This window comes from Aspergillus niger, assembly GCF_000002855.4.
Source record: "Aspergillus niger supercontig An04".
NCBI classification, from domain to species: domain Eukaryota; kingdom Fungi; phylum Ascomycota; class Eurotiomycetes; order Eurotiales; family Aspergillaceae; genus Aspergillus; species Aspergillus niger.
In genome coordinates this window covers 406,143-429,668 of record NT_166539.1, presented here as the reverse complement: position 1 = coordinate 429,668, position 23,526 = coordinate 406,143, and the positions used below count along the sequence as shown (strand labels likewise).

At 51.4% G+C, this 23,526-nt stretch overlaps 8 protein-coding genes across 8 annotated transcripts; 4 read left to right on the top strand and 4 right to left on the bottom strand.

Moving 5' to 3' along the window:
• Positions 1-687: 687 nt before the first annotated feature.
• An04g01660 (uncharacterized protein) lies at positions 688-5,017 on the bottom strand (the record flags this gene model as incomplete). The annotated part of the gene is made up of 8 exons (XM_001401496.3): positions 688-820; positions 940-950; positions 1,088-1,108; positions 1,156-1,177; positions 1,869-3,944; positions 3,998-4,347; positions 4,411-4,522; positions 4,584-5,017. The coding sequence occupies 8 exons, from the start codon at positions 5,015-5,017 to the stop codon at positions 688-690; spliced, it is 3,159 nt and encodes a 1,052-aa protein (XP_001401533.3).
• A 1,168-nt stretch (positions 5,018-6,185) lies between these two features.
• Positions 6,186-7,063, bottom strand: An04g01650 (mitochondrial 37S ribosomal protein mS23; the record flags this gene model as incomplete). Its single annotated transcript, XM_001401495.1, has 2 exons — positions 6,186-6,543; positions 6,633-7,063. 2 exons carry the CDS (start codon positions 7,061-7,063, stop codon positions 6,186-6,188), a joined length of 789 nt encoding a protein of 262 aa, XP_001401532.1.
• A 543-nt stretch (positions 7,064-7,606) lies between these two features.
• An04g01640 (uncharacterized protein) lies at positions 7,607-10,135 on the top strand (the record flags this gene model as incomplete). Its single annotated transcript, XM_001401494.1, has 1 exon — positions 7,607-10,135. The coding sequence occupies one exon, from the start codon at positions 7,607-7,609 to the stop codon at positions 10,133-10,135; it is 2,529 nt and encodes an 842-aa protein (XP_001401531.1).
• A 463-nt stretch (positions 10,136-10,598) lies between these two features.
• On the top strand, positions 10,599-12,404 carry An04g01630 (uncharacterized protein; the record flags this gene model as incomplete). Its single annotated transcript, XM_001401493.1, has 4 exons — positions 10,599-10,678; positions 10,743-10,861; positions 10,929-10,963; positions 11,013-12,404. The coding sequence occupies 4 exons, from the start codon at positions 10,599-10,601 to the stop codon at positions 12,402-12,404; spliced, it is 1,626 nt and encodes a 541-aa protein (XP_001401530.1).
• Positions 12,405-12,945: 541 nt separating this feature from the next.
• Positions 12,946-15,222, bottom strand: An04g01620 (uncharacterized protein; the record flags this gene model as incomplete). Its single annotated transcript, XM_001401492.3, has 9 exons — positions 12,946-12,969; positions 13,039-13,570; positions 13,656-13,864; positions 13,964-14,128; positions 14,187-14,239; positions 14,327-14,348; positions 14,622-14,783; positions 14,855-14,934; positions 15,024-15,222. 9 exons carry the CDS (start codon positions 15,220-15,222, stop codon positions 12,946-12,948), a joined length of 1,446 nt encoding a protein of 481 aa, XP_001401529.3.
• An 828-nt stretch (positions 15,223-16,050) lies between these two features.
• Positions 16,051-17,094, top strand: An04g01610 (uncharacterized protein; the record flags this gene model as incomplete). Its single annotated transcript, XM_001401491.3, has 2 exons — positions 16,051-16,844; positions 16,917-17,094. 2 exons carry the CDS (start codon positions 16,051-16,053, stop codon positions 17,092-17,094), a joined length of 972 nt encoding a protein of 323 aa, XP_001401528.1.
• A 522-nt stretch (positions 17,095-17,616) lies between these two features.
• Positions 17,617-20,542, bottom strand: An04g01600 (uncharacterized protein; the record flags this gene model as incomplete). The annotated part of the gene is made up of 5 exons (XM_001401490.3): positions 17,617-17,958; positions 18,112-18,293; positions 18,346-18,663; positions 18,714-19,670; positions 19,723-20,542. 5 exons carry the CDS (start codon positions 20,540-20,542, stop codon positions 17,617-17,619), a joined length of 2,619 nt encoding a protein of 872 aa, XP_001401527.1.
• Positions 20,543-21,652: 1,110 nt separating this feature from the next.
• On the top strand, positions 21,653-22,984 carry An04g01590 (uncharacterized protein; the record flags this gene model as incomplete). Its single annotated transcript, XM_059747330.1, has 1 exon — positions 21,653-22,984. The coding sequence occupies one exon, from the start codon at positions 21,653-21,655 to the stop codon at positions 22,982-22,984; it is 1,332 nt and encodes a 443-aa protein (XP_059605259.1).
• Between the last annotated feature and the right edge of the window lie 542 nt (positions 22,985-23,526).

The window sequence follows — 23,526 nt, the reverse complement described above, 5'->3', positions numbered from 1 at the left end:
CCTATCTCAGTCCCAAGAGCGCCACTTAGCGGGATCCAATCGTCCCAGCCAAGCCAAATCAGAATCACACACAAAGACATCATAGTGCCTCCCCCTTCTTCCCTCCTCACCTCGGACACACATCCCAACCAAACATTCCCCTCAGCCAAGCATTTCATCCTCCTTCATACTATTCATATTTTCCCCTCTCTCCATCAGATCTTGTACAACCTACACCCCACATAACAGGAAGCAACAGACCTCCTGCATCCCCTACTTACACTCCTCTTCTTCAGCAGCAGGCAAGCAAGCAAACAATCAAGTAACGAACGCATCAACAATCTGTACCACGGACCTTCAGCGAGCCCACGCACCCCCTGGGTTATGCAGATACAGCATTGGTAATCGAACCGTATCAGCATTTATAACGCTCTCGCTCGCTTGGATCCCCCCCCTCTTCCATCCCCGGATGACCGTCGCAATCTCAATCTTAGTCCCCTCCATTCCATTCCATTCCAAATACATCGTCCGTGCAGATTCTGCAGTCTTTTTATCCCCCGCATTAGTACGGAGTACATCTCAATGTAACTTGCTAACTAAATCTGGGTTGCATTGAAGATATAAAGGGGGGCAATCATATTAAATGTCTCACAATCAGGGAAATATACTTGATACGTAAGAAATTTATTCATTGTACAAGATCTGCTTTCATATTTCTATGTCTGTGTGTTGTATTTCCTTGTCTGTGTGTAAGTATGTGCAGCTGTCTGTCATTGTGCAGGCAGTAGGCGACGGCATATGCGAGTAATGACTAGTCTTGTTTGTGGGAAATGCAGGATATCTGGTTACTAGCACTAAGTACATGATTATTGGCATCGAAAGATGAAGATAAGTATGATGTTTGCTTGCTTGATTTGTTTGCTTATCTACTGACCTACGTACTACTACCTGCATACATACTGCTCACTCGTCTAAGCACGGATACTTCATTCGTATATGCACGAAATTTCTTGTTTGGTGCTTGATAACCCATGGTATCTGGCATTCATCACCTGCGGGCTCCTTTCGTCCTTTGCTTTGCTGCAAGCACGCATAACTTTCAACATACGTATCCCGTGGAGGTATCAAACTAGATCACATAGGCATTAGTAGTTAGTCTATAGATACAGCACGTACCATGTTTCTTTGCAAATCTCGGCTAATACCCATCCACAGACAGCACAAACTACTAACTAGTATCACCCCAACACAGGCAACTAAATCACAATATATTCTTTCATTTCGCTCTAGTCATTATCCATCAAAGGCAAGGAAAGGGAATGTAAAAAGGAAGCTAGGAATATGACACGCTATGCAAGGTTTCTGTCCCCGGGAATTAAAGAATCCATACGCCGTTTTTCCCGTCGCAAAAAGTCCAGATATGTAGTGGTAGTAGTAGATGTCCCTTTTATCCCCGACTCCCTGACGTTTCCGAGTGTAGAATAAAATGCGGACAGGTGATGATGAACAAATAAAGAAACGACTAAAGGAACAAACAGACAAACAAGGCTGAACTGAACGAATATCGACAATGTAAATCAGGACGGGGTGGGTGTGTATAGCTTGAGGATTCTCAACTCGGATCACGACTGCGCACGATACAATCCAGGTATGCATACTGAAACAGACGCGACCAGGCTCTCTGTCTGGTCTTGGTAAGAATTGATAACTCCCAAGTAGAGTGTACTTTGTACCTGCAAAGGTCATGGGTGAAAGTCTAGAGAGCAGCCACTCCTCGGAGCAACAAAAGCAAGCACAAGAATATGCGATAGAACTCCAATCACCACAGCACAGACTCCAAATAATGAAACACCGCCTCTTTCGTAGAGGTGTAAATGCTACCGTCTCACCGACGACTGAAAAATGGCGCCTGATTGGGCATTGAGAGCAACGAGTCAGCTCTCTGAAACACATCCCCTTCGAAGAATTTGTCACTGTACGCACTTGCGGGGGTAGAAGGCACGGTTGCCTGCGCGGCTGGACCAAGGGCAGCACTTAGCGGAGTCGCCGGGAGATGGACGGATTGCGGGGAGACGCCGGAGTTCAAATGAAAGCTGCTTGCGTTGGATGCGGTATTTTGGTGCTGTGAATGCTGAGATTGTAGCGGGGGCCCGTAAATGTTTGCTGCTGCGTTGCTTGGAGCCATATCGGCAAGATAAGACCACGGCGAGGCGTCGATCAACCGACCTGCTTCTCTGCTTGCTCTCTGGACTGGACGGAGTATGACAATGATATCACCCGGGAGGAGCTGCATACTTCGAACCTCCCTCATGTCGGTAACTAGATCGACGAAGGACTGCATAAACGCCTTGCAGAGTTGCCAGAACTCACGCTGGTTCCGCATTCCGCCACCAGGCTCTTTTACCTTCATGTTAGAGAGACGAAGACCCAGGGCCTCGGATACTTCTAAGCATACCCGACACCGCCGGATCAGATTGTTCCATAGCATTAATATGCCCTCGGATTCATGTTCCTGCTCCGCTACCTCATGGCATCGCACTAGTTGACGGCGCGCCAAAGGCAACGCTTGGAGGGCAGCGGTGTAGGCAGAGGTAAGTTGATAGAAGATCTTTTCAAAGATTCGCTCCTCCTCGATCTCATCTAGGCCTGTCAAGGGATTGATTCGAGGTACAACGGCGCTGGGCATTGGAGGGAATGACTCGCCTGAACGAGGGGTCGCGAGTGACGACGGTACGGATGTGTTGATATGATTAGACCTGCTACTCGACCGGCTTCGTGCCCCAAGGCTGAACGGAGTCGGAGCAAAGCCAGGCGAACTGACAGCGGACTGGTAGTTTTGAGCAGCCTGGAAAGGCCCAGTCGTAGTGATCTGAGGGTGCTGGATTGTGGTGTCACTTCGCAATCGGCGCGTCGACAAAGAATGTTCCCTCCCTCTGGTTGGAGTGACTGTTGGTCCAAGGAAGCGGTCCGAGCTAGCCGACTCTTTGATTTCAGGTATAGAAGGCTTTGTCGCAGAGGGCGGCTTGCGGGTTTGGAGTGGGATGCCCAAGCTCGCACAGGCGTTGCGCAGTTCAACTACGCTGCCAAAGATCATGAGCATCAAGGAACGCAAGTAGCGTGGGTCGCCATTGGCGACTATCTTGTCGATGCTATTGCGTAGTTGCGTTCCAACATGAGTGTACGCAATTATGCATGTCTCGCATTCCCTTTTGACGGCCTCATTCGACAAGCGCACAGCATCCACCTCGTCAGAATGGTGCTCCGCATTCTCTATAGCTTCATTTAGACGTTCAACGTGGGTAGAAGCGTTGTAGAACACGATCTCGAGACTGTTGCGCCGAGCATCATCGCGTTTGATCACATTGATCAGAGAGGAAACATTCGACTGCACTTGGAAGAGTGCAAAAAGAATCCCCTTTGCACACTCGATGATAGGTTCCGCGGTTTCCCTTTCGCCCTTGTGTTCTGGCAGACTCGACATTCGATTGACAAAGCCATCCTTTAAGCGCCTTCGTTCCCTCGGGCTACTGGGGCTCGAAGAGTTACTGTTGCACACGGCTGCAATGGGCCGAGTGCGAAGGATAGAGCCATAACTCAAACCCCGTAAATGACTGTTCCGATACGGCCGGGTCTCGTCCAACGTCCCTAAGTCGGTATTCTTCCGGATAACTCCCATCCGCTTGTTACGCGCGGCCAGAGAGGCCTGGATGATTCCTTCACTGTTGCTCCGGTTGCGTTCATTGACTCCAGCGAGAGGCCTAGCGCCGGAACGTGGGAGAAAACCGCCCTGGAAGACCGAATGCTGTCCCGAAGCAATGCGATAGTGCGATTTGAGAGGTATGGGCGGAGGACGAGACAAGGACGGTGACTTTGGGTCGGAAGAAAGATCACCGGTGCTGGGGATCACCGGAAACCGACTGCTCACTCCGCGTTTGACGGGTTTAGGGGTGTCCAACATGCCCTCGCTGGATATGTCGGTGTTAGTCAGTTGCTTCCAGATGACAGGTTCAGTCCATACCTGAGCTCGTTCCTCTCGACTTCCAGAGTCGTAACAGGCTGTTTGGTTTTCAAGAACCGCTTCAGCTCGGCAGTAACCGCGACCTCCTTCTCATTATCCGTCATTGTCGAGGGGGCGAACTCTGTCTCAGACGTCTCGAGAAGCCGTCGCAGGGGGCCCCGCAAGGGGTTCCCGGCTACTTTAAGAATTTGAAGTTTGTTCATGTCGGAGATCCCCAGAGGCAAATCATCAAGGCGGTTCTGCATTACCGATAGGACCCGGAGCGAGGACAATTTCTTGATTTCCTCTGGGAGGTGGCCGATCTTATTGCGGCTGATGTCTAAGATTTCAAGAAGCGGCAATTTATATACCTAAATTTCCTGTTAGAATCCCCAGAATCACTCTGTAGGTAAGACAAGTAACATGACACTCACCCCCTTGGGAAATTCTCGAAAACTATTCGCTCGAATATTGAGATACCGAAGATGGGAACATTCTGCGAACCGGTAGGGTATATGGAAAAGGTGATTATTCGATAGCGAGAGGCTGCAGGACGTTAGTTACTCTCTAAACTCAACTGTGGGCTTTTATATTCCGTATTACACACCGTTCAACTTCATCTTTGATGATGTCAACTACCGCTTCGGGTATACGGACAATGTTGGAATGGCCCAAGTCAATGGTCAATTTTGGCTTCACCACATCGCTGACTGCCTCACTGCCTGCTAGGGAGCGTTTGGTCTCTTGGATGCCGTTTTCCACTGCTCGCCGCGCCAATTCAATCGTTTCGTCGGGTGACAAAAGACGGGGACCCGTCTGATGTTTCCCTAGGCTACTGCTGCGACCATCACCAGCAGACCCGTTCACCAGTGTAACCTCGTCCTCGCTTTTTGCCGCCGCGTCATTGTTAGAAGAGGAGGACGAAGAGGAGAGGGTGTTCTGTTCCGGAGTTCGCCTGCTAGTATCCTCCTCATCCACGTCGCTTCGGTATGAACGAGGCATCCTGATGGCGTCCTCCGGGCGGACCATTGTAGAAAGCATGGTTGAAAATATGAGAAAAAAGCTATTCTAGCGGCTGTGTTTGACACTGGTCGAATTTCCAATGTATTCGAATATCGGACAATTGATCAGATGGTCAGAGAGTCTCCAAGACGTGCATTGAGACCGGAACGAAGCATGATCAACAGGCGCTGCAATAGCGACGTAACCGTAAAACCCAAACAAATATACGTCAATGCTGTACAAAAGCGAAAGGCATGTGGTTGTGAAGACCCAGGTTCGACTGCGGCGCGAGGCTGGCTCAGAGAGCTTCGGTTGGGCTTCAAACGTACGAAGACCCGCTCGGGTTCTAATGAGGGTACGGAGGTAGGGAGAGATCGTTGGATGAAACTCTGAGCGATCGCGGGTTGAGCTATCGATTTGACAGGTTGTATTGAAGGGCTCGATCACACTGGCAGTCGACTTTTGTGCCAAAGGATGCGGTCGGGGTTCAGAGCAAGCCGGCGTTAAGTTGATCAGTGAAACGCGAAGAGGTGCAGCTGTCAGACGAGAACCACTGCCCGGCAGATTATCCGAACATGCAGCAGAACTGAATCTCAGATTCGTAAGAACACTCTCTGTCAATGAGATGCAAGCAGATGCCAATGGATAAGATGGCCAGCAGTCTCTTGCAGGTCGAGCAAGCCGACTGACAAGAGGGTTGAATCGGAGAAACGCCTGGTCGATAACTTTCTGGGGGTTCGGGCGCGATAAGTCCGCCGCAATGATTGGCTCAGGGGACACCCGGCAGACACACTTGAAACACCACTATTGTTTGAGGTTCGCCTGCTCACGAACTGTCTTCCGACTTTCATGTTCCAGATGGTCATTGCCTCACAGCGCTGTTTTGTGGTTCCAAATCACTCTTCGGCTAGAGGTGTATAGTCGATATGTTAGCTCTACTGCCTGCTATCCATGCGTGCACCCCGCCCTTGTCCACTTGGCCTGACCAACACAGCTGAAAAGGACAATTTATACGTGACCCAAAACTCTTATTCACAGCAAGAAAGGATATAGAGAAAAGCATAAAAGTAAAACAGAGCGACTCGAGAAGAAAAGAAAACATATCGACAGTCCAGTAGTGTACATAAGCCATTAGAGAGTCTGGCAAAACCCGCCTCATCCGGGGGTTGACAATACTAAAACCCTCAAAAAGTAACAACTCCCGCCTTCAGGCTGCTACCGCAACCTTTTCCGTGGCGTCATCATCCAAGCTCGTCTCTTGCTCCTCAGCAGCTTGGACTTCCGGAGCCCCAAGGAACGCAGCCATTCTCTGGTCCGAAAGCTGGGCCTGCAACTTGGCCCATTCCTTCCAACGCTCATACTCCTTGTTCTCGAGGTCCATACCGATCTGTAGACGTGTCGGTCCGAACACAGCACCAGTAGCTTCGGCTTCCTCAGCAGCAACACGTCGTTCAATGTCTTCCTGTAGACGGAGGCGGTAGAACTCGCGGCGTGCAATATCGTAAGCGGCGCTCTTGGTCATATCGGGGACATTATTAAGGAGCCAAAGCTGTCGCTGAACAACGCTATTTCACCGGAAACCGGGGGAGTTAGCATCAAATATCTAATTATTGGCGAGATCCTCCCGCCTACAGATCGAGGACACTAGACATACCTCTCACCATCCAAGTGCTTTCCCCGCTGCTGGAGCCGGCTCCAGTTATATCTCTCAAAGTCCTTGCCGGACTTTTCGACAAGCACACGGGGTCGGGCAAGCTCCCAAGGATGGTCGCGGAAAAATTCCTTGCGCAGTTGATCCTCCTCGTATTTGATTTCGACAGGCTGGAACATGCGGCTTGCCTTCTTCGGCTTGATGCGTTTCTCCTGGACTTCGAAGACGGCCTGCGGCCTCGATGCGCCAGGAACAGTCTTCAGGCGCTGGCGAACCAATTGGTGTTGTTGAGGTCGGTTCCGCACCAGGACCTCAGTGGGGGGGACATCGTGCATTATATCAAGCCATTTGGGTGTTTGACGAAGTTTGCCGGCGGATTGCTGTGCCACAGCGATTTGGCGAACCCGGAGGGCCGTGAGGTTATATTTGCCCATCGTGAGCTGGACGCGGCAGCCAGAAGGCCGTGCAGAATCAGCGGGGAGGAAAGAACAGATCCGGAGAGCAACAAATCCGACAGAGGGATGAAGCAAAAGGCCGGCGGGATGATTAATCGACCAAACTCAATGATATGACGACGTCTGGCCTGGACCCAGGTGTTCGGGAGACAAGATCATGGGCAGGGAAGGTCCGGGAGTTTGGTGTTCCAGATACCTGCGCAGGTGCAAAAAAGAGGATTGGCAATGCGCGGCTCCGATTGGCCCGTCGCCGGCTCCGCCCGGTGCAAAGCCAGAGCGAAGGCCAAAGCCCATAATAATAATTTGACCCAGAGCTCAACCTCGCTGTCTATCTACTGCTTCCTACGCCCTCCTCCTCCTCCCCCCCTCTGCCCTTTGGGACGTTCCTCGTCCTTGTCCGCGTTTTCTTTTTCAACTGCCTCCTGCCACGCTTGAAGAGCTCTCGGGCCGTTTCCCTTCAAGCTGCTCGAGATTTCCTCGGGACATGCAGGGCTGATCCAATGCCACGATGTCTGCCATCTCATGCCTCCTCCCAATAGGTACCAGAACTCGACCGACCTGCGACTTCTCCCCTCGCAGCGGTTGGATACGAGTCTCCCCACCCGTCACACTTCGATGTCAAACTCCGAACCGTTCTCCTACAATGCCTCCTTCAGACGACTCAGTTCCAGACGTGCCCGCCCTACCGCGGCGTCGTTAGCAGACCTTTTCGTCAGCTCCCTGGTCATGGCAGGTTACTGCCATGAGCACACCCCTCGAGCCAGGGGAATCTCTACGGTCTCCATGAAGAATCCAGGGAATAACGTCGCTCGATGGCAGGATCGGGGGTTGACACACCGCAGGCAATTGTCGTCGAAACATCGCCTGGACTGTCTAGGCACATCGACAGGGAGTCTGCATCGTTCAAGCGCACAACGCATGATTAATTCCGGTGTTGCGTTGAGAGTAGAAGATGAGGATGGTGAAGGGAACTGCTTTGCGAACAACCCGTCAGCGGGATCTTCATTCGAAGCTCGCTACCAAGGCGCGGGCACAGAATCAACATTACAGTCACATGGAGGATTACGAGAAACAGATCTGGAGAAGTTGAACAGCGAGCTACCAACAGCGGACGCAGAGTCAACTAGCGAAGATAACTTGACTGCGAGCGAGAACGCCCCTGATGAGGATAGGATTGGCCGCTTACCGGATTCGTCGAGCAAGTCGGAGAAATATCGCCATCACAAAAGAACAAGTCCAAGCAGGAAAGCATATACATCGACTTCACAATTATATCGAGCTGCCTTTGGCAATACACTCAACTGGAAACAGGCAGTTGATCTTGTTGCAAACGAGACACAGAAGGGACCACCCTCAAACGAGGTATTTCCGGCGGTAGACAAGTCGCGGGACGCTTTGGAGTACAAAACGGTTGAGGTATTCTTGGACGCTATGTGGAATGAGAGGATTTCAAACCATTACGTGTTTCGACTCTACAGAGATCTTCCCTCCCCCGGGGTTGCTTACCTGTCCAAACGCTCCCGAGGAGCACTCCTACGTCGATTTGCCGATCCTCCAGACCGTCGTTGGGTGGATGCTCGTCGTTACCTTGCGCTGATAGAAGACATGGTCGCTGCGAAGCTGCCCATATCCCGCTCACTCTGGAGTTCTGCTATACACCTTGCAGGACGGGCGTCTGGGAAGGTACGCAAGCAAGATGTGGTGAGGGCTATTGGATTATGGAAACAAATGGAATATCTAGCGCGTGTGAAGTCTGATGACGTCGTGTTCACCATCCTCTTCGATATTGCCATCAAAGCGAATCAATTCACCGTCGCGGAACGACTATTGGAGGAAATGAAGAAGCGTAATATTGAGTTCCGGCGCTTTGGAAAGGTCTCCAAGCTCTACTATTGTGGTATGCAAGAGGATGTTGCTGGAATCCAAGAGACATTTAACGAGTTTGTATCGAGTGGTGAGATTGTTGACACGGTTGTAATGAACTGCCTAATGGCGTCATTCATTCGCGCCGGGGATGTGGACTCAGCGAAGCAGATATATGCAGAGATGCTTGAGGCCCAAGCAAAGTCCCAAGAGACAGGGGAACTAAGCATCGAGTCGAAGCATTCAAAAACACCGCATCTCACATCGGAGATGAACCTCTATCGGAGCCGAGTGAAGAAGCTGGGCCGAGTCCTGCAAGAATCCACTTCACTGAAAGAAATCATGCCTGAACACCATCGCGCGCTTCAGCAATCGCTTCACGCAATCCCTGACACTCGGACATTCCACATATTTCTTTCATTGCACGCTTACAAAACTGCTGATATTCATGCTTTCATGTCTGTCCTTGCAGACATGGAGAAAGTCTTCGTGGTTCCGCCGCGTGGTATGATATACCTCCTGCTTTTTGACGGATTCGCTCGCAACGGGCGCAACAAGAAAGGCTGGACGGCTGAACGGCTACGTGTAGCTTGGAGAACCTATCTGCGTGCTCTCTACGAGTCAAGGACGAGACTTATTGAAATGTACCGCAGCCAAAGTGGAAAGCACATCACAGAGATCCCGGTGTTAAAGGCCCCCGCCGCGATTGAGATAGGCTGGCCAACAATTTCGCGAAAGCCAAGCGGCCTGTATACTCCATTGCCTTTTGCTGGCACCGATGCCAAGGAGTGGGGCGAGGCTCGAAACGAGGAACAGAAGGTGATGGGCCAGTACGACGAGCGCAGAGGTGTCTCCCATACCAGTGAAGGCATGGCTGCTCTCGAAGAAGACATCGATGTTGACGAATTGTTTCGACAGCAAGCTCAGGACCTGCAAAATGAGCTGCAAAATGAGCCGCGAGATTCGGAAGAAATCGAACGCCGGATAGAGAATGGCGTCTTTCTTGGTCGCCGAATGGTCATTATTATTCTCCGCGCATTCGGCGCATGCTGCGGACCAGAGGAGCTTATGAAGGTCTGGCTGCAGATTATACGGATCTGGCAGCCGGAGAAGCGCAAGGCGCTGGACGTCCTGGCTGCCAAGGAGGAGCTAGAGAGGCAGATGAACAGACTCCAAAGGCGATATTAGCCAATGATGGAGGTTTAGGTGTGGGACGGTGATGCATGTACATTATAGACCTGTTATAGTAGTATATACCCTCAGGTTGAAGCCTGATAGCGGTTTTCAACGGCAACAGCTAATTGCTGTCGCTTGTTATCCTGTACAGCGAACAAGCTCGTGTGTTATTAGTTTTTCAAATGATATATCATCAGTAATGAATTCAGGAATTGGGCCTAGAAACGCACTCCAAGTTAACAGATCAAGCTGTGGTATAATTCCATGGCAGAAGCGATAATTGGCAATGGAGAGATGCTCTCACTGAATCAGAATCCCATCTGCCTTCCCGATTAGGGTCACTATCGATATCACGTGGCATCGCGTATCGTACCTTCCCCGCGTCGCGTCTTCCAGCCGATGCTTCAAATCTCGATTCTGGGGAATCCTCCCAGCCTGTGCAGTCATCTGTTGTGCTTCTAACAATGCTGCAGAAATGGGAAGTGGGAATTTGAGACGTCGCAATGTGGATATAGACTTCTACCTCCGCCGAGTTTTCCGGAAGAAGTCCTTTCGGTATGTTCATGCTGTCACCCAGTTCCTACTAGAGTAACTGGACTTAATACAGATCATTGTGTAGTCCTCTTCAGCGTGAGGTAATCACGGCGGCCATCAACGGCCATGATGTGTTTCTGCAGGCAAACACTTCATTCGGGAAAAGCCTGTGCTTCCAACTACCTGCAGTAATAAGCCATGGCGGTAGGTCCACCTGCGTCTACCTTTTGAACATCTTCGTCTTTTGGAATGCATCTGATAATATTCTTAGTGACAGTAGTGATTAGTCCTTTGCTTGCTTTGATGGTCAGCCTGAGAAACAATCACTCTCGAGCAGTACTAATATCTCGTGCAGACCGACCAAGTAAAGGCACTTCAAGCTTTAGGGATTGCGGTAGCAACAATCAATTCCACCACTCCGATTGCTGAGAGGCGTATAATCCTGGACGACCTCCTATCGGGTCATCCAAAGACCCGGCTTCTCTACGTGACACCAGAACTCTGTCAAACAGAAGGCTTTCGACGCAATCTACAGACTGTTCACCGTCAGGGTGAGCTAATTCGTGTTGCCATCGACGAAGCGCATTGCATCAGTGAATGGGGTCATGACTTTCGGCCGGCGTACAAAGAACTGGGCTGGTTCAAGCAAGTTTTGACAAATCCGCCGGTTCCAATTAGTGCGCTTACGGCGACTGCAACGCCTCGTGTTCGGGAAGACATCATCAAACTTCTTGGATTAGATACTTCCAAGTTGAAGATCTTCAACACTCCTTCTGCGCGTCCGAACATACATTACGAGATAAGGTACCTCGACGATTTTGCAAGCGACCCCACAGAGCCAGAAAACTTTCAGATTCACAACCTCGTCTCATGGCTCCAGTCTGTCCAGGCCCGCAGAGAGGCCGTCACTGGCACTGCACCCGCCACGCTTCCCCCGATATCCGGGATTATCTATGTGCCTCTCAGGACCGTATCTGACAAACTCGCCCCTGCTCTCTCAGCAAGCTGGCCTGGCCGTATCCACGCTGTGGCTTACCACGCTGGCCTATCCTCCGAAGACCGTACGCGCATTCAGTCCGAATGGACATCGTCTAAGACATTCCCTCGGCATGCAAACAATAGAAACGAATCACCGGAACACCCGGCATTTTACATTATAGTCGCTACTACTGCATTCGGCATGGGCATCGATAGCCCACACGTCCGCTTCGTTGTTCATTGGAGTCCGCCACGGAGCTTCGAAGGCTTCGTTCAAGAATCCGGTCGTGCAGGTCGCGACGGTCATGCTGCCGCATCCATTGTCTACTACAACACACAAGAGCGAGACAGAATTCTTGACCGTCTGCAACGAGACATTGAGAACGCTCGCAATCGCACTGGTGCGCATATGAGCAACCAGAACAGCAAGGCACAAACCACCGTTCAAAATCAGCTTGCCCGATTAGCGAGCTTTCAGAAAGTGATCAGCTACTGTGAGAATACCACACGATGCAGGCATGACCTGATCAAGGATTTCTTTGGCGATCTCGAACTTGAGAAGATGGGCTCCCAAGTCCCTACGTCTGGGATAAAAACTAATGGTTCGACTGCATCACCATGTGACTTTGCTTGTGACTTCTGCAAAGAAGGTTCGCACGCTCTTGCCCAGCGAAAGGCGAAAATGGCTCCCGAAAGCCACTCGGACGACTTCGTCGACATGGACGTCCCGTGGTATATGCAGAGGATGTTTCCAGGGGTGTTTTCCTGAGGTTGATCCTTGGAGTAAGTTTGAGTATCTCTCAGGAGTTTCATATATATTGCGACAAGAATCTCAACGATACTGGGTATAGATACTGGCCATCTTGCTGATCTACCACTGTCACGACTATTCTTGTCAAGCCAGCGTACGCGAAAGACATCAGTATTACGGTTATATACCGTCTGGAATGATTGTTTATACCACCCCAGGGAGGAGGCGTGCAGTCATCCTACCAGAGCCAAGGCATTGAGCAAACCAGATAAATCGCTAGGCAAAACAGCAAAGGTTCTTTTAGCATCAACAATGAGCGCATATTTCCGGCTTTGCTCTACAGACTTTAGCAACACAGACCAAACCTCGGTTGAATAAGAACGAAAGAACGGACTAAAGGTACAGACAGCTTAGAGGCAGCTCGGTCGTCGATGGGCTCGCTGGCAGGCAGGATAGCCATTGCGCCTGCATAGAATCACCGTTTCATATTCGTGAATAGCATAGCCTTCCTTGATTATCTACTCTGGGCTATTGCTGTCGCAGTTTCCCAACCACCACCTCACAGTCCTGGAGGGGGAGGAACCTAAATCGAGCAGAGCAGTTAATATTTCCGCTTGACCACACGACATTGACTCGGTCACATATTACTTACAGCGCTGTAGCTACCGCCGGGTGGGGGAGGTGGCGGAGAGCCCGATCCCGGAGGAGGAGGAGGAGGAGCCTCGCTGGCGGGAGGAGGCGGTGGCGGAGCGGGGCTCTGGGATTGTTGCTGTTGCTGTTGCTGCTGCTGAGCAGCCGCCTGATAATATTGGTAGTAGGCAAGGTAGTTCTGGTAACCGCCGTAGGCAGCATACGGGTCGGTTCCGTAGTATTGAGCATACTGGGCGCTGTAGTCAGGAGTTCCGGTTCCCGAACCGCCAGCACCACCCGCGGCTTGGGTCGACGGGCTGGCAGAAGTAGACGGCGAGTTTTGGTGATGGTTGTTACCATATCCGCCGCCGCCACCACCACCACCGCCGCCGTAACCTCCACCGTAGTGATAGCGGTCTCCGCGCTGGCCGCCATAGCCACCGTAGCTGTGCTGGGGCGGGTTCTCCTTGAAACGCTGGTACTGTTCACGGACGTTGGCTAGTAGGTCCTCACACAAGGCCTTTGCGCTCTGGACATCGTTCGGGTCGGGACCACTGCAGAAAACAAAAAGTGATAAGTATTAATGCAAGCTGTCTCAGACGCTGCAGGGCCAGGAAGGGGTGTAGGAGCGTTACGTACGCAACGTGCAGGAACATCGGTTCATCGCTTTCCCTGCCAGTGCTGGGCTCCATGAAACCAGAACCACGGCCTTTAATTTGAACCTTGCAGCGAGTCTTTTGCTGGATGTGCTTCACGTAGGCACCGCCTTGGCCGACGACCTGAGCGCGGAGGTTGAAGCCAGGGATCGGTTCGAGATCGACGGGGATCCGCTCCTCGGGCCATTTACGCTGTATACCATTGATTAGTGATACGTTTCCTGATGAGCTTGAGTTGAAAGGAATGAAGAGGGTGGCTCCTGGTGGAGTATTATATGGTGAGGGACGTACACGACCGTACTCATCCCGCTCCACTTGCTCGGGTTCGCGGCGACGGAACCGGCGCTCATCGACCAGGTTGGGGAGCTCTTTCTTCATGAGATCGTCGATCAAGGCGACGGCCTTCTCAAGGCCTTCCTTGTTTGTGCTCGTTACGTGGAGATAAAGCGGAGGGTTCTGGGTAGGGATCACATGTTAGTATGTTCAGAGAGCTGGGTGGGTATGTAGAACGTACCGCAGCGGTGGCCATGCTCTTGTCCGGGTAATAGTTTCCTCTTGTAGTGACATCTTGAAAAGAGAACAGAAATGATGAGCTTCCTTCTTGTAGTCAAACGTTTGATATAAACAGTGTAAAATATGGAATGAAAGGCGTACCGGCGCCAGTTTCTTCTTTGATCTAAATGTCACGCAGCGGAGGTCAGCAGATGCAAATGAGGGCAAGTGTTGGGATGCTATTGCAAGACGTTGACTTGGGTAAGCTTTAGCCATAACCACAAAACGAATCATTGGAAAAACGGGGGGAATAGATAGAAGAGAAGAAAGAGGCCAAAAATGAGCAAGCAAAACCAAGCAAAGGCGCATGGCGAACGACGGAAGCCAGCAGCTAGCTTGCGACAAGTTTTGGGCTTGGGCCTGGGCAGGATCAGCGGATGTAAACAGGAGTAATTACCATCTTCTGAGTAGAGCCTTTGGTCAGCGTGTAACGGTTGCGCAAGTCATTAATCTCAATATCCTTGATATAGTCTCCATCAGCAACGTAGATCTCCGCGTTCAACTTTCCAGATGCGTCGCCGGTGGGAGGTGAGCCGGATGTTGGTACGGGGCTTGCGGTCTAAGTAGTAGAAACCAGGGTCAGTATATCATGTTATTCTGTGCCTTGCGACCAGTGTCAGTCATGCTTACCGAGCGAATTGGAGGAACGTCGACATGTTGAATGCCCTTTTTCGCTTGCAACTGGGCGTTGATCTTTGCCGCAGCGGCAGCTGTGTGTATGACTCCAACGTTAGTTCTGCTGCTACACAAGTTCCCTGCGCCATCGACTCTTGCCATTATCCTGAAGGAACGAACGTACCAGCGGCGGCAGCGGGATCGGTCTTCTTCGCAGGGTCCGCGCTAGGGCTCCGAGGTTCACGACTGAGAGGGCTGCGAGCTCGAGTCGACTCGGACTGTCGCGACGAGGGAGACCGAGAGCGGCGGTCGAAGCGCGACGGGCGTCGCACTTCCGGCTCGGTCTGATCAAACCGAGAGCGTTTCGAGCGGCGATCGTCCATAGTATCGGCAATGTCGGGAGTGAGAGGTAAGAGAAGGGGAAGGGATAAGTAACGTCTAAGGTGAAAATGAAGGGCGTGAGGCAAGGCAGCAAGGTAGGCCCGAAAAGGCCAAGATAAACTTGCCAAAGACTTTCGCAGGCGGTGGAGTTTGGAACGATCCGCCCGGTTTAGCCGCTAAAGAAGACTCGACTCGAGATGGTTTAGTGGCCCAGCGAAAAAGTAGCAGAAACTAAGCAAGAAATGCCAGCCACGGGGGATGCCGAGCTGCCACTCCGGAGAACTTAGTGGTAGCGGCCCTTTGCGCTTGGGACCAATAATAGGCCTAGTGTTTTAAGTGTGTGTAGTAGAAGTAGTTGTGCCCGTACTAACCGTACAGGGTCCTTTCGATCGAATATTTCCCCCGGAGGGATGATAGGTAGGTAACTGAACACAATAATTCATTCGAACTTTGCAGAAGATGTACTGGATGAATCTATAAGATTCTCAAACCACCAAGTAGTAACAACAAGACAATAGAATCGCGATCAAGAATCGAAAGATGCAGCCCCGATCATGTGAGTTCCAAAACAACTAAGCCCAAAACAGCCAAGCGGCAAACACTATCTAGTCAGTATGGTAAGTAATAAAACTTGTCACGGGACGACGAATCCTTACCGCCGGGACTGAGTCAGCGCCCCGAGGTCGGAAGGCCGCCGCGTATAAAATGCAATGCGAAGTTCAACCTGCGGACTTTATTCTCCGCGACCCCAGAAAGCCCTGCGAGGATCTCCGGACTTTGCTGCCTGCCACTGTTTCCCACAAGTGCAGGCCTAATCCGTCGCGGCGATCATGGCATTCCGGCGTCCTTTGATGCTGTCAACGACAGCATCAACGCCTTTCCTGTCCGTTGCGAGCCGCAACTCACGCCTGGGAGCCTCCCGATTCAGCACCACCATTCGGGCCTCTTCCTCCAGTTCGACCTCAGCCCTAGCCTACAAGGCCCTTCATCGCCGGTCTCCCCTCCCTCTCCCCGTCAACGATGCCTCGCCGCAATGGGACGCCCCCACGGCCGTTTCGTCCATTCTCTACGAAACCCCTTCCGTCCCCACCAACCCTCCCAAGCGCCATATCCTGAACTGTCTGGTGCAGAACGAGCCCGGTGTGCTGTCCCGCGTGTCCGGTATCCTGGCTGCTCGCGGCTTCAACATCGACTCTCTCGTCGTCTGCAACACCGAGGTCGAGGATCTGTCTCGTATGACCATCGTCTTGCAGGGTCAGGACGGCGTCGTCGAGCAGGCTCGTCGTCAACTCGATGATCTCGTCCCCGTCTGGGCCGTCCTCGATTACACTGACTCCGCCCTGGTGCAGCGCGAACTCCTCCTCGCCAAGGTCAGCATCTTGGGCCCCGAGTTCTTCGAGGAATTGCTGCAGCACCACCGCGAAATCACCACCCCCGGTGAGCAGACTGAGGGTCAGAAGGATAAGGCTGCGCAAGTTGCGAAGACCGAGTTCCACCCCCGTAATCTGCCCCATTCTCAGGCTTTGAGACACAAGCATGAGCATTTGGATGCGATTACTCGCTTGACTCATCAGTTCGGTGGAAAGGTGCTGGATATCAGTACCAACAACTGCATTGTTGAGGTGTAAGTTTCCTCCCTAACCAGCATGAGTCATACGATTCTGGTTTTTCTTGGTGCTAATGATATGTGATATAGCTCCGCCAAACCCTCCCGTATCGACTCCTTCATGAAGCTCATCGGCCCCTTCGGTGTCCTCGAGTCCACCCGTACCGGTCTGATGGCTCTGCCCCGGTCTCCTCTCTTCGAGCCTAGCGAGGAGATCGAGAAGGACGCCGCTGACGTTGTTGACGCCAGCACCCTTCCCCCCGGTTAAATGTAATCGTCTGTGCGCTTTTACTTATCTATCCATTATCTATATCCCTCAATGTAAAAAGCACAACCACAATGTATTTCATCCATATTTCCTTTGCAAGTCTAAGCTAAGCTTAATAATATGTTGTAAATTCCCATGTTTAATAATTCATTCGAAGTGTTTTATGTACGTCTATATCTTCCGCCTTCGAGCATTCTCGTTTGCGATATGGATAGGGTCATAAGCAGTGGTAGTAATCGGCTGTAGAGCTGTAAATTGAACCTAATATTACTAGTAATAATAGTATCACTTTCCATTGAGAGCCAATCATGCTCAGCTTCGTATTTAAAATGAGTCATCCGTATCCTAGCGAAAAGCCCAATAGACTAAGAAAGGAATAGCCTAATTACCCCAACGTCAAAACGCCCGTTCTATTCATAACGCCAGCTCAGGCTGAATGAGAGACCGATTTAAGCCCGCTTGTAAAAGCATGAACTAAACAATAACCCAGAAATGGAAAACAAAGAAAGAAAGAATAAACTCCTAAAGTTTGACTCGCGCCTTGATCCCCTTCCCATGATAAAACACTATATCCCGATAGTGTTGAATCTGAACGCCAACCTTCGCCACGGCATCTAATCCAAGAGTGCCTCCCAGCGCTTTCTTCAGCGCGTCATAGCCAATACCGCCGAGATTCAAATCCACAGGCAGCCGGGGTGTAATTGAAATACCCGGCGGCACGGGGAACGGCACGCGGTAGTCGATGGTGCCGACTTCCTCGTCGCCCTCGTAAAAGGCCTGCGCATATACCGAAGTGATGTCAATGGTGGTGTTGGGGAATGGTGAGGATAGTGTGAACTCGGCCGTCGATGACCAGAGGTGCATCTAGCAGCACTCATGCAAGTTAGTCTTCCGCTTGTCTTGAACGGAGCGCGCGCTCCTTGGATGAACAAATGCCTCGTTATGATTATGAAAGAATGTATATGCGGTGATTTATATGTTATGTTCCAAGACGATATTTATGAAAGTAGATAATACCGTAGCTCCTTGAATGAACCCTTTTGGGCCATCATCAGGGTCGTCCCCGGTACCGGGGGCATGAGGCACGGGTACCCGAGGAATTTGAACCTCGAGCCCTAGTTTCGATAGTGCCTTCCCAAGTTTGGGTAGTCCCGGGATCGTTCCCTCATGTGTCCGTACTGTAACAGTGGTGTTGTATCCTGCGACGGTAATTAGAAATTGGAGGAAAGAAAAGGGCTTTCTGAAGCTCACCAGAAATATACCTGGAGAGTAGCTCCCGGCCAGCAGTGACGCCAGTCTCCCCATCCAGAACAAGTGGGCTCCATGTGAGGTCCACGGGGAGACCATCATTGGCGCCCGGTGTAATTGTAAGATCCTTCGCAGTGATATGTCCGACTTTAGAACCGTTAAATAGAAGCAGGAAATCGACTGATGGCACTGATGCTGAGTATGGCGAGGGATTGGTCACGTTGACCAGAGCCTTCACAAGAAGAGATGAGGCAGTAGTAGTTCCCAGTTCTACCGATGCAATACGCGGGCTTAATTCGTCCAAAGAACCACCGTATGGGGCTACAGGAAAGTCAGTCGATAGGCCAGGGTGTCAGCCAGATTTGACTTACGCTTAACCACGATCTCACCCTGTGCGGGTATCTCACGAACAGCAAAAGTGCCCAATCCGGTGGTGACTTCCGCATCTACACTGGCGGCGACATCAAGCTTGACCCGTTTTCCTTGGAAAATCAAGTCTTGAAGAACATCAGTCAAGACATCTTCATCCGTCACTTCAAGCGGCGCTTTCTTGATCCCGAAGTCGACGTACAACGCTGGCGAGCCATCATCATCGTCGAGCAGGGTCGAGTTGGCAGCTTGCCATTTTCGCAAGTTCAGGATTCCAAGTTTATTGCCACCGTAAAACACGTCAGCAGTAGCCCGGACCCTAGGAACATCCAACTGAAGGCCTAGTTCTTTCGGCAGCCCAATCAGCACCTTGACCAACGCAGATACCGTCGGCTGTGATTCTGGGGAATCGGGTTCTGCAAAGGGATCTGGCAGGGTGAAATGCACGTCCGACATTGTGAAATTCCTGACGAGATTGTCAAGGGCATGCCCGGTAAAGCTCAGCGGCACTGTCACACTTTTGAGGATATCTACAACCCATCCGGGTGTAGCCAGAGAAGGTGGGTCCGCTCCACGGACATAGACAGTGGTTCCATCTCCATGAATGTAGCTCTTGACCAGGAAATCCAGAGGGGAACCTTTCATTCCTGGACAAACTCTGGTCAGGTCCTCAGAGAGTCCTTGAATTATGCCGGCGACGTCAACTGATGTTGGCTGGCCAGGAGTAATGGGGAACCCTCGAGTCGTAGCAGCAGCTACCCGAATCGGGGCATCACCAGGAGAGCAATTTGGGACCAGCACTTCGAACCCGAGCGGAGGAATGTTCACTCCGAACGGTGAATCAAACTGAGCAGCAACTGAGGCATCAATTGCCATTGCGCCTTGCTGTCCTGGGTCTTCCGCATCATGAACGTTGAAATTCGTGATGTTGACAGCCGGCAAAGAAGGAAAGTCGCCCTCTAGATCCGGGTTAATAGGTTATACGATGAATCGGAATAGTATGGGACCAACCTTCAATAGTGAGGGAGTCGGAAAGGAACTGCTGGCCCAGGCTGAGGAAGCCCGACTTGATATCAAGTGTTGCTGTTCCTCTGACCGTCAGTTTCTCGAGCTTTCCGTTCAACCAGTCCAGTGCGACGTTGTGAATTCCCTCAAAGTCTCCAGGCACAAAGTCTGCCAGGAAATTGACATGGTTTACATGACCATTCTGAATGTTGACCCTGACGGAAGGCAAGTTTGCCGTGCCAAGGAGAACGTTCCCATACTCTGGGAGATATAGTTCGACTTCTGACTGGCCGGATTCAGCCTCCCTTCCGATCCAAGTGACGAAACGACCAATGTCCCGCACCGGTCTCTTGTGTACGCGCCCCGCATCGAGCACCACGTCCCCTTGTACCCGGGCTTGAAGGCCATCGGCAGTGGCTGATTCGATTGAGACATTGGTAGGCTTGAAGACCACCGCCTCCTTGGCGTATTCCTTCACGGCAGCTGGGGCGATGAAGGCGAAGATGAGAATCGCGACTACAGCAGCCACTGTAAGGAGAGCACAGAAAATCGGCCATCGTATACGTCCACGGCGTTTCTTGAGTGACCCATTGGGCGAGAGACTTCGAGGTCGGACAGACGACGGCCTCCTGGAACCGGTCCCGCCGTATCCCAGTAAATCGTCATTGTGATGGATGAGGAGAGGGGTGGATTCGGAAGAGAGCTCATACGGACCAGGCTCCGAATCTGGGTGATGGGAAGCTTTGCCAATGGATGTTGGGGAGCGCTGAGGCGAGATAGGTCGTGGCTCTTGCTCTAGCAGAGGCCGGCTTGCCTCCTCAGCCATGGTGGCTGGCGCTAGGGAGCGGGGAGAAGATCAGGGTTGGGAACGACAGAATGGCACGCTCCTGAGAGCAACTAGAGATGTGAACACGAGTTGTGGCAAGTGGCATGAAAGTGAGTGCTTGGCAAAGGGGAAGGAGATGGGGGGAATCGGAGGAAATAAATAAGCAGCGGGAAGGCAAGAGAGAGCAATGATGGGCTGAGGGAATGCGTTGAAGGAGTGACAACTTGACAGGCAGACTGATTGGGTACGTGGAGAGCATCCCGGCCAGTCCAATCCGGCTGATCGTCAACGTAAGTAAGGCTGGTCCGGGCGGTGTGGGGGATGCATTCAACTTCTCCCATCAAATACCAGAATTCAAGGTGAGGCAGACTCTTACTAAATCATTAAGTGATTCGATGATCTGCTGGAAGCGGTAGGCCCCCGATCTTGTTGCTGCCCTACTCGGAGATTTTCTGAATCCTACTGGGATGATCCAAGTAGCCCAATGTACTTGGTCGAGTCCAATACTTAGTAGTACCACTTCGCATCGCTATAAATATACTGTCACCGGCAGCCTAGTAGGGGTTGATACACTGATCTGATCGATAGGAATTCCTGGATAGATAAACTACAGTCAGAGTGGAGCTCTGATGCCCATATTTAATTTCCATAGACTGCATAAGCTGGAGTAGTGCGGTACTATATACTAGTCAATAATGTGGCCGCCACGATAACGAACAACGGATAGCAGCGACCAGTTAGATAGATACTACTTGACGAGACACTAACGTCTATTCATCCAACCATGCTTTACCGCAGTTAAGCTTATTATTAGTTATCCTGTAAGCAAGAGATCATTGATTTCAAGACCACCCAAAAAAGGTTGCTGTCAGTCATCCGGAAGTCATGAATGAATGCCCGCATTTTCACATGCCATTCCGCCGCGCACGGGCGCCTTCGAGCTCCAGCCGAAGGTGGTTCGATCTTCTCCTCCAACCCCGACGATCATCACGATCTGGGTTTAATAGCCCATTGTGTCCTCTCTCCATCTTCAACAATCTTCTCACCTCATTTGTCTCGAATACTTACCCGCAAAAGATCATCTGGTGACCCTGTGGTCCTAACGCCCCCATGGATGTAAGTGTCCCTTGCCCCAGATCCACCCACACCCACTCACTAACTCCCCATCACCATCAGTCTTCACAATCTCAAAGCGGGTTTCGATCACGCCGTTCATATCCCACCCTACACCATGTATCTCTGTCTCCACTGAACCCTCGATTTCCCATCGACGACGATACCGATGCCCCAGACTATTTCTCTCCTCGCCACGAAATCACCGGCACCCCCAGCACAACCAGGACCTCTTATCTCTCTAGTTTCTCCGTCCCCGGAACCCCAGGCGTCCTATCCCACTCTCACTCCCGTAGCGGGTCCCGCGTTCGTCGCCATTCCCGAAGCAAGAGCTCCACTCGCATCCATTCCAGCGACACCAATTTACAGTCCCGGAGCGTGGCCAGTCCACTTCATCACCAGCAGAATGAAGAACTCCGCCGAAGCAGAACACGCTCCTCCCGGCGTCACCCCGATGCCGTCCACCACCATCATAATCCAGACACAGAATGGATGCTCCGCGCAGGCATTGCCCTCGCATCCTCGACCCGCGAAGAAAAGGGTCAAAGCTGGCTCGTTAAACGCCAAAGCTCAACCAGCCTCGTCTCAGACAGCCATCAAATCGACCTAGACAGCCAACAGCATCAACAGCCATGGACCTCACGGAGCAGCACCCGCCGTTCTCAATCCGGCATATCCACCCCTGCCGCCTACTCTCGTCGAGCCTCCCGCTCACGCCCAACAAGCCGCAGATCCAGCAGACCAGACCTGGCCATGACCAGCCTCGACATATGCCGGTTTTCCGGCAGACGAGAGATCCCCACCACAACCAGCAGCAGTGGCATCCACACGCCCCTCGAAGAAGAGCAATCCCGTCACATGCTCCCCGATTTCGTGGACGAGCGCATCCGCGCCGAGATGGCAAATATAGCCTCCGAAGAAGATGAAGGAGAAGAAGAAGACAACCTCAGCTTCACATCCACCTCCGACTCCCTCCACGCCTCCGAAGACGAACTAGACGAACAAGAATTCCAGCGTCTCACCCGCGAACGAGGCTTCGGACTAGGCAGCTGGATCGACCGAATGGTAGAATGGACCCTATTCGGCGTCGACGACTGGCCACTCTCTACTACCACAACAACTGCACCACCAGCAGTAACATCAGTGGAGACCATCGACCACGACCCTCAATCTCTCATGCATGAGAACATCCATTCCCAAGAAACAGACACCATATCCATAGCGACAGAGTCAGATATCGCTTCCATATGCGAAGAGAAACCCGGAACCCGCGGCGGGTGGGAAGATGCCGGATGGTTGTTCAGGGTTGTGAAACGTGCATTGTCATGAACGGGAGAAGACCACAAAGTAGATCAGGGCAATTTTACTTACTTCCATACTTATTGTATAATTTAACCATGGATGGATCCTCTCTCTTCTCTATGAGAATACAACCACTAATAGCAAGGTATATATACTCATGGATAGGGTAACCAATAATATTCTCTTTTCTTCATATAGTACTTAGTAGTATTAAGCAACTAAGCCATGTAAAGACTTACCTAAGTGAGCACGGGACAAGGGTTAGCTACTTACTGAGTTCTTTTTCTTGTTTTTCTTATCCTGCACGACGGTCTGCGAACACGTAAGTGCATACGTATGACCCCCCATGCTGACATGGCCACTTAGTTAAGTTCGTGGTTAGCGTACCGCCGGGTTGACTGGTTGGTGAGAGTTGTTGCACGGTGTCTGTATCATTGAAAATTGCTACTGAGTTAATACTATGGGATGGATGGTTATGGAGTAGGTCTGTTTAGTAGCTGTTTAGTTGATCTGGCATACTATGTGATTACTATGTCTCGCTACTTACTAGTAAGTAGCAGAATAATACT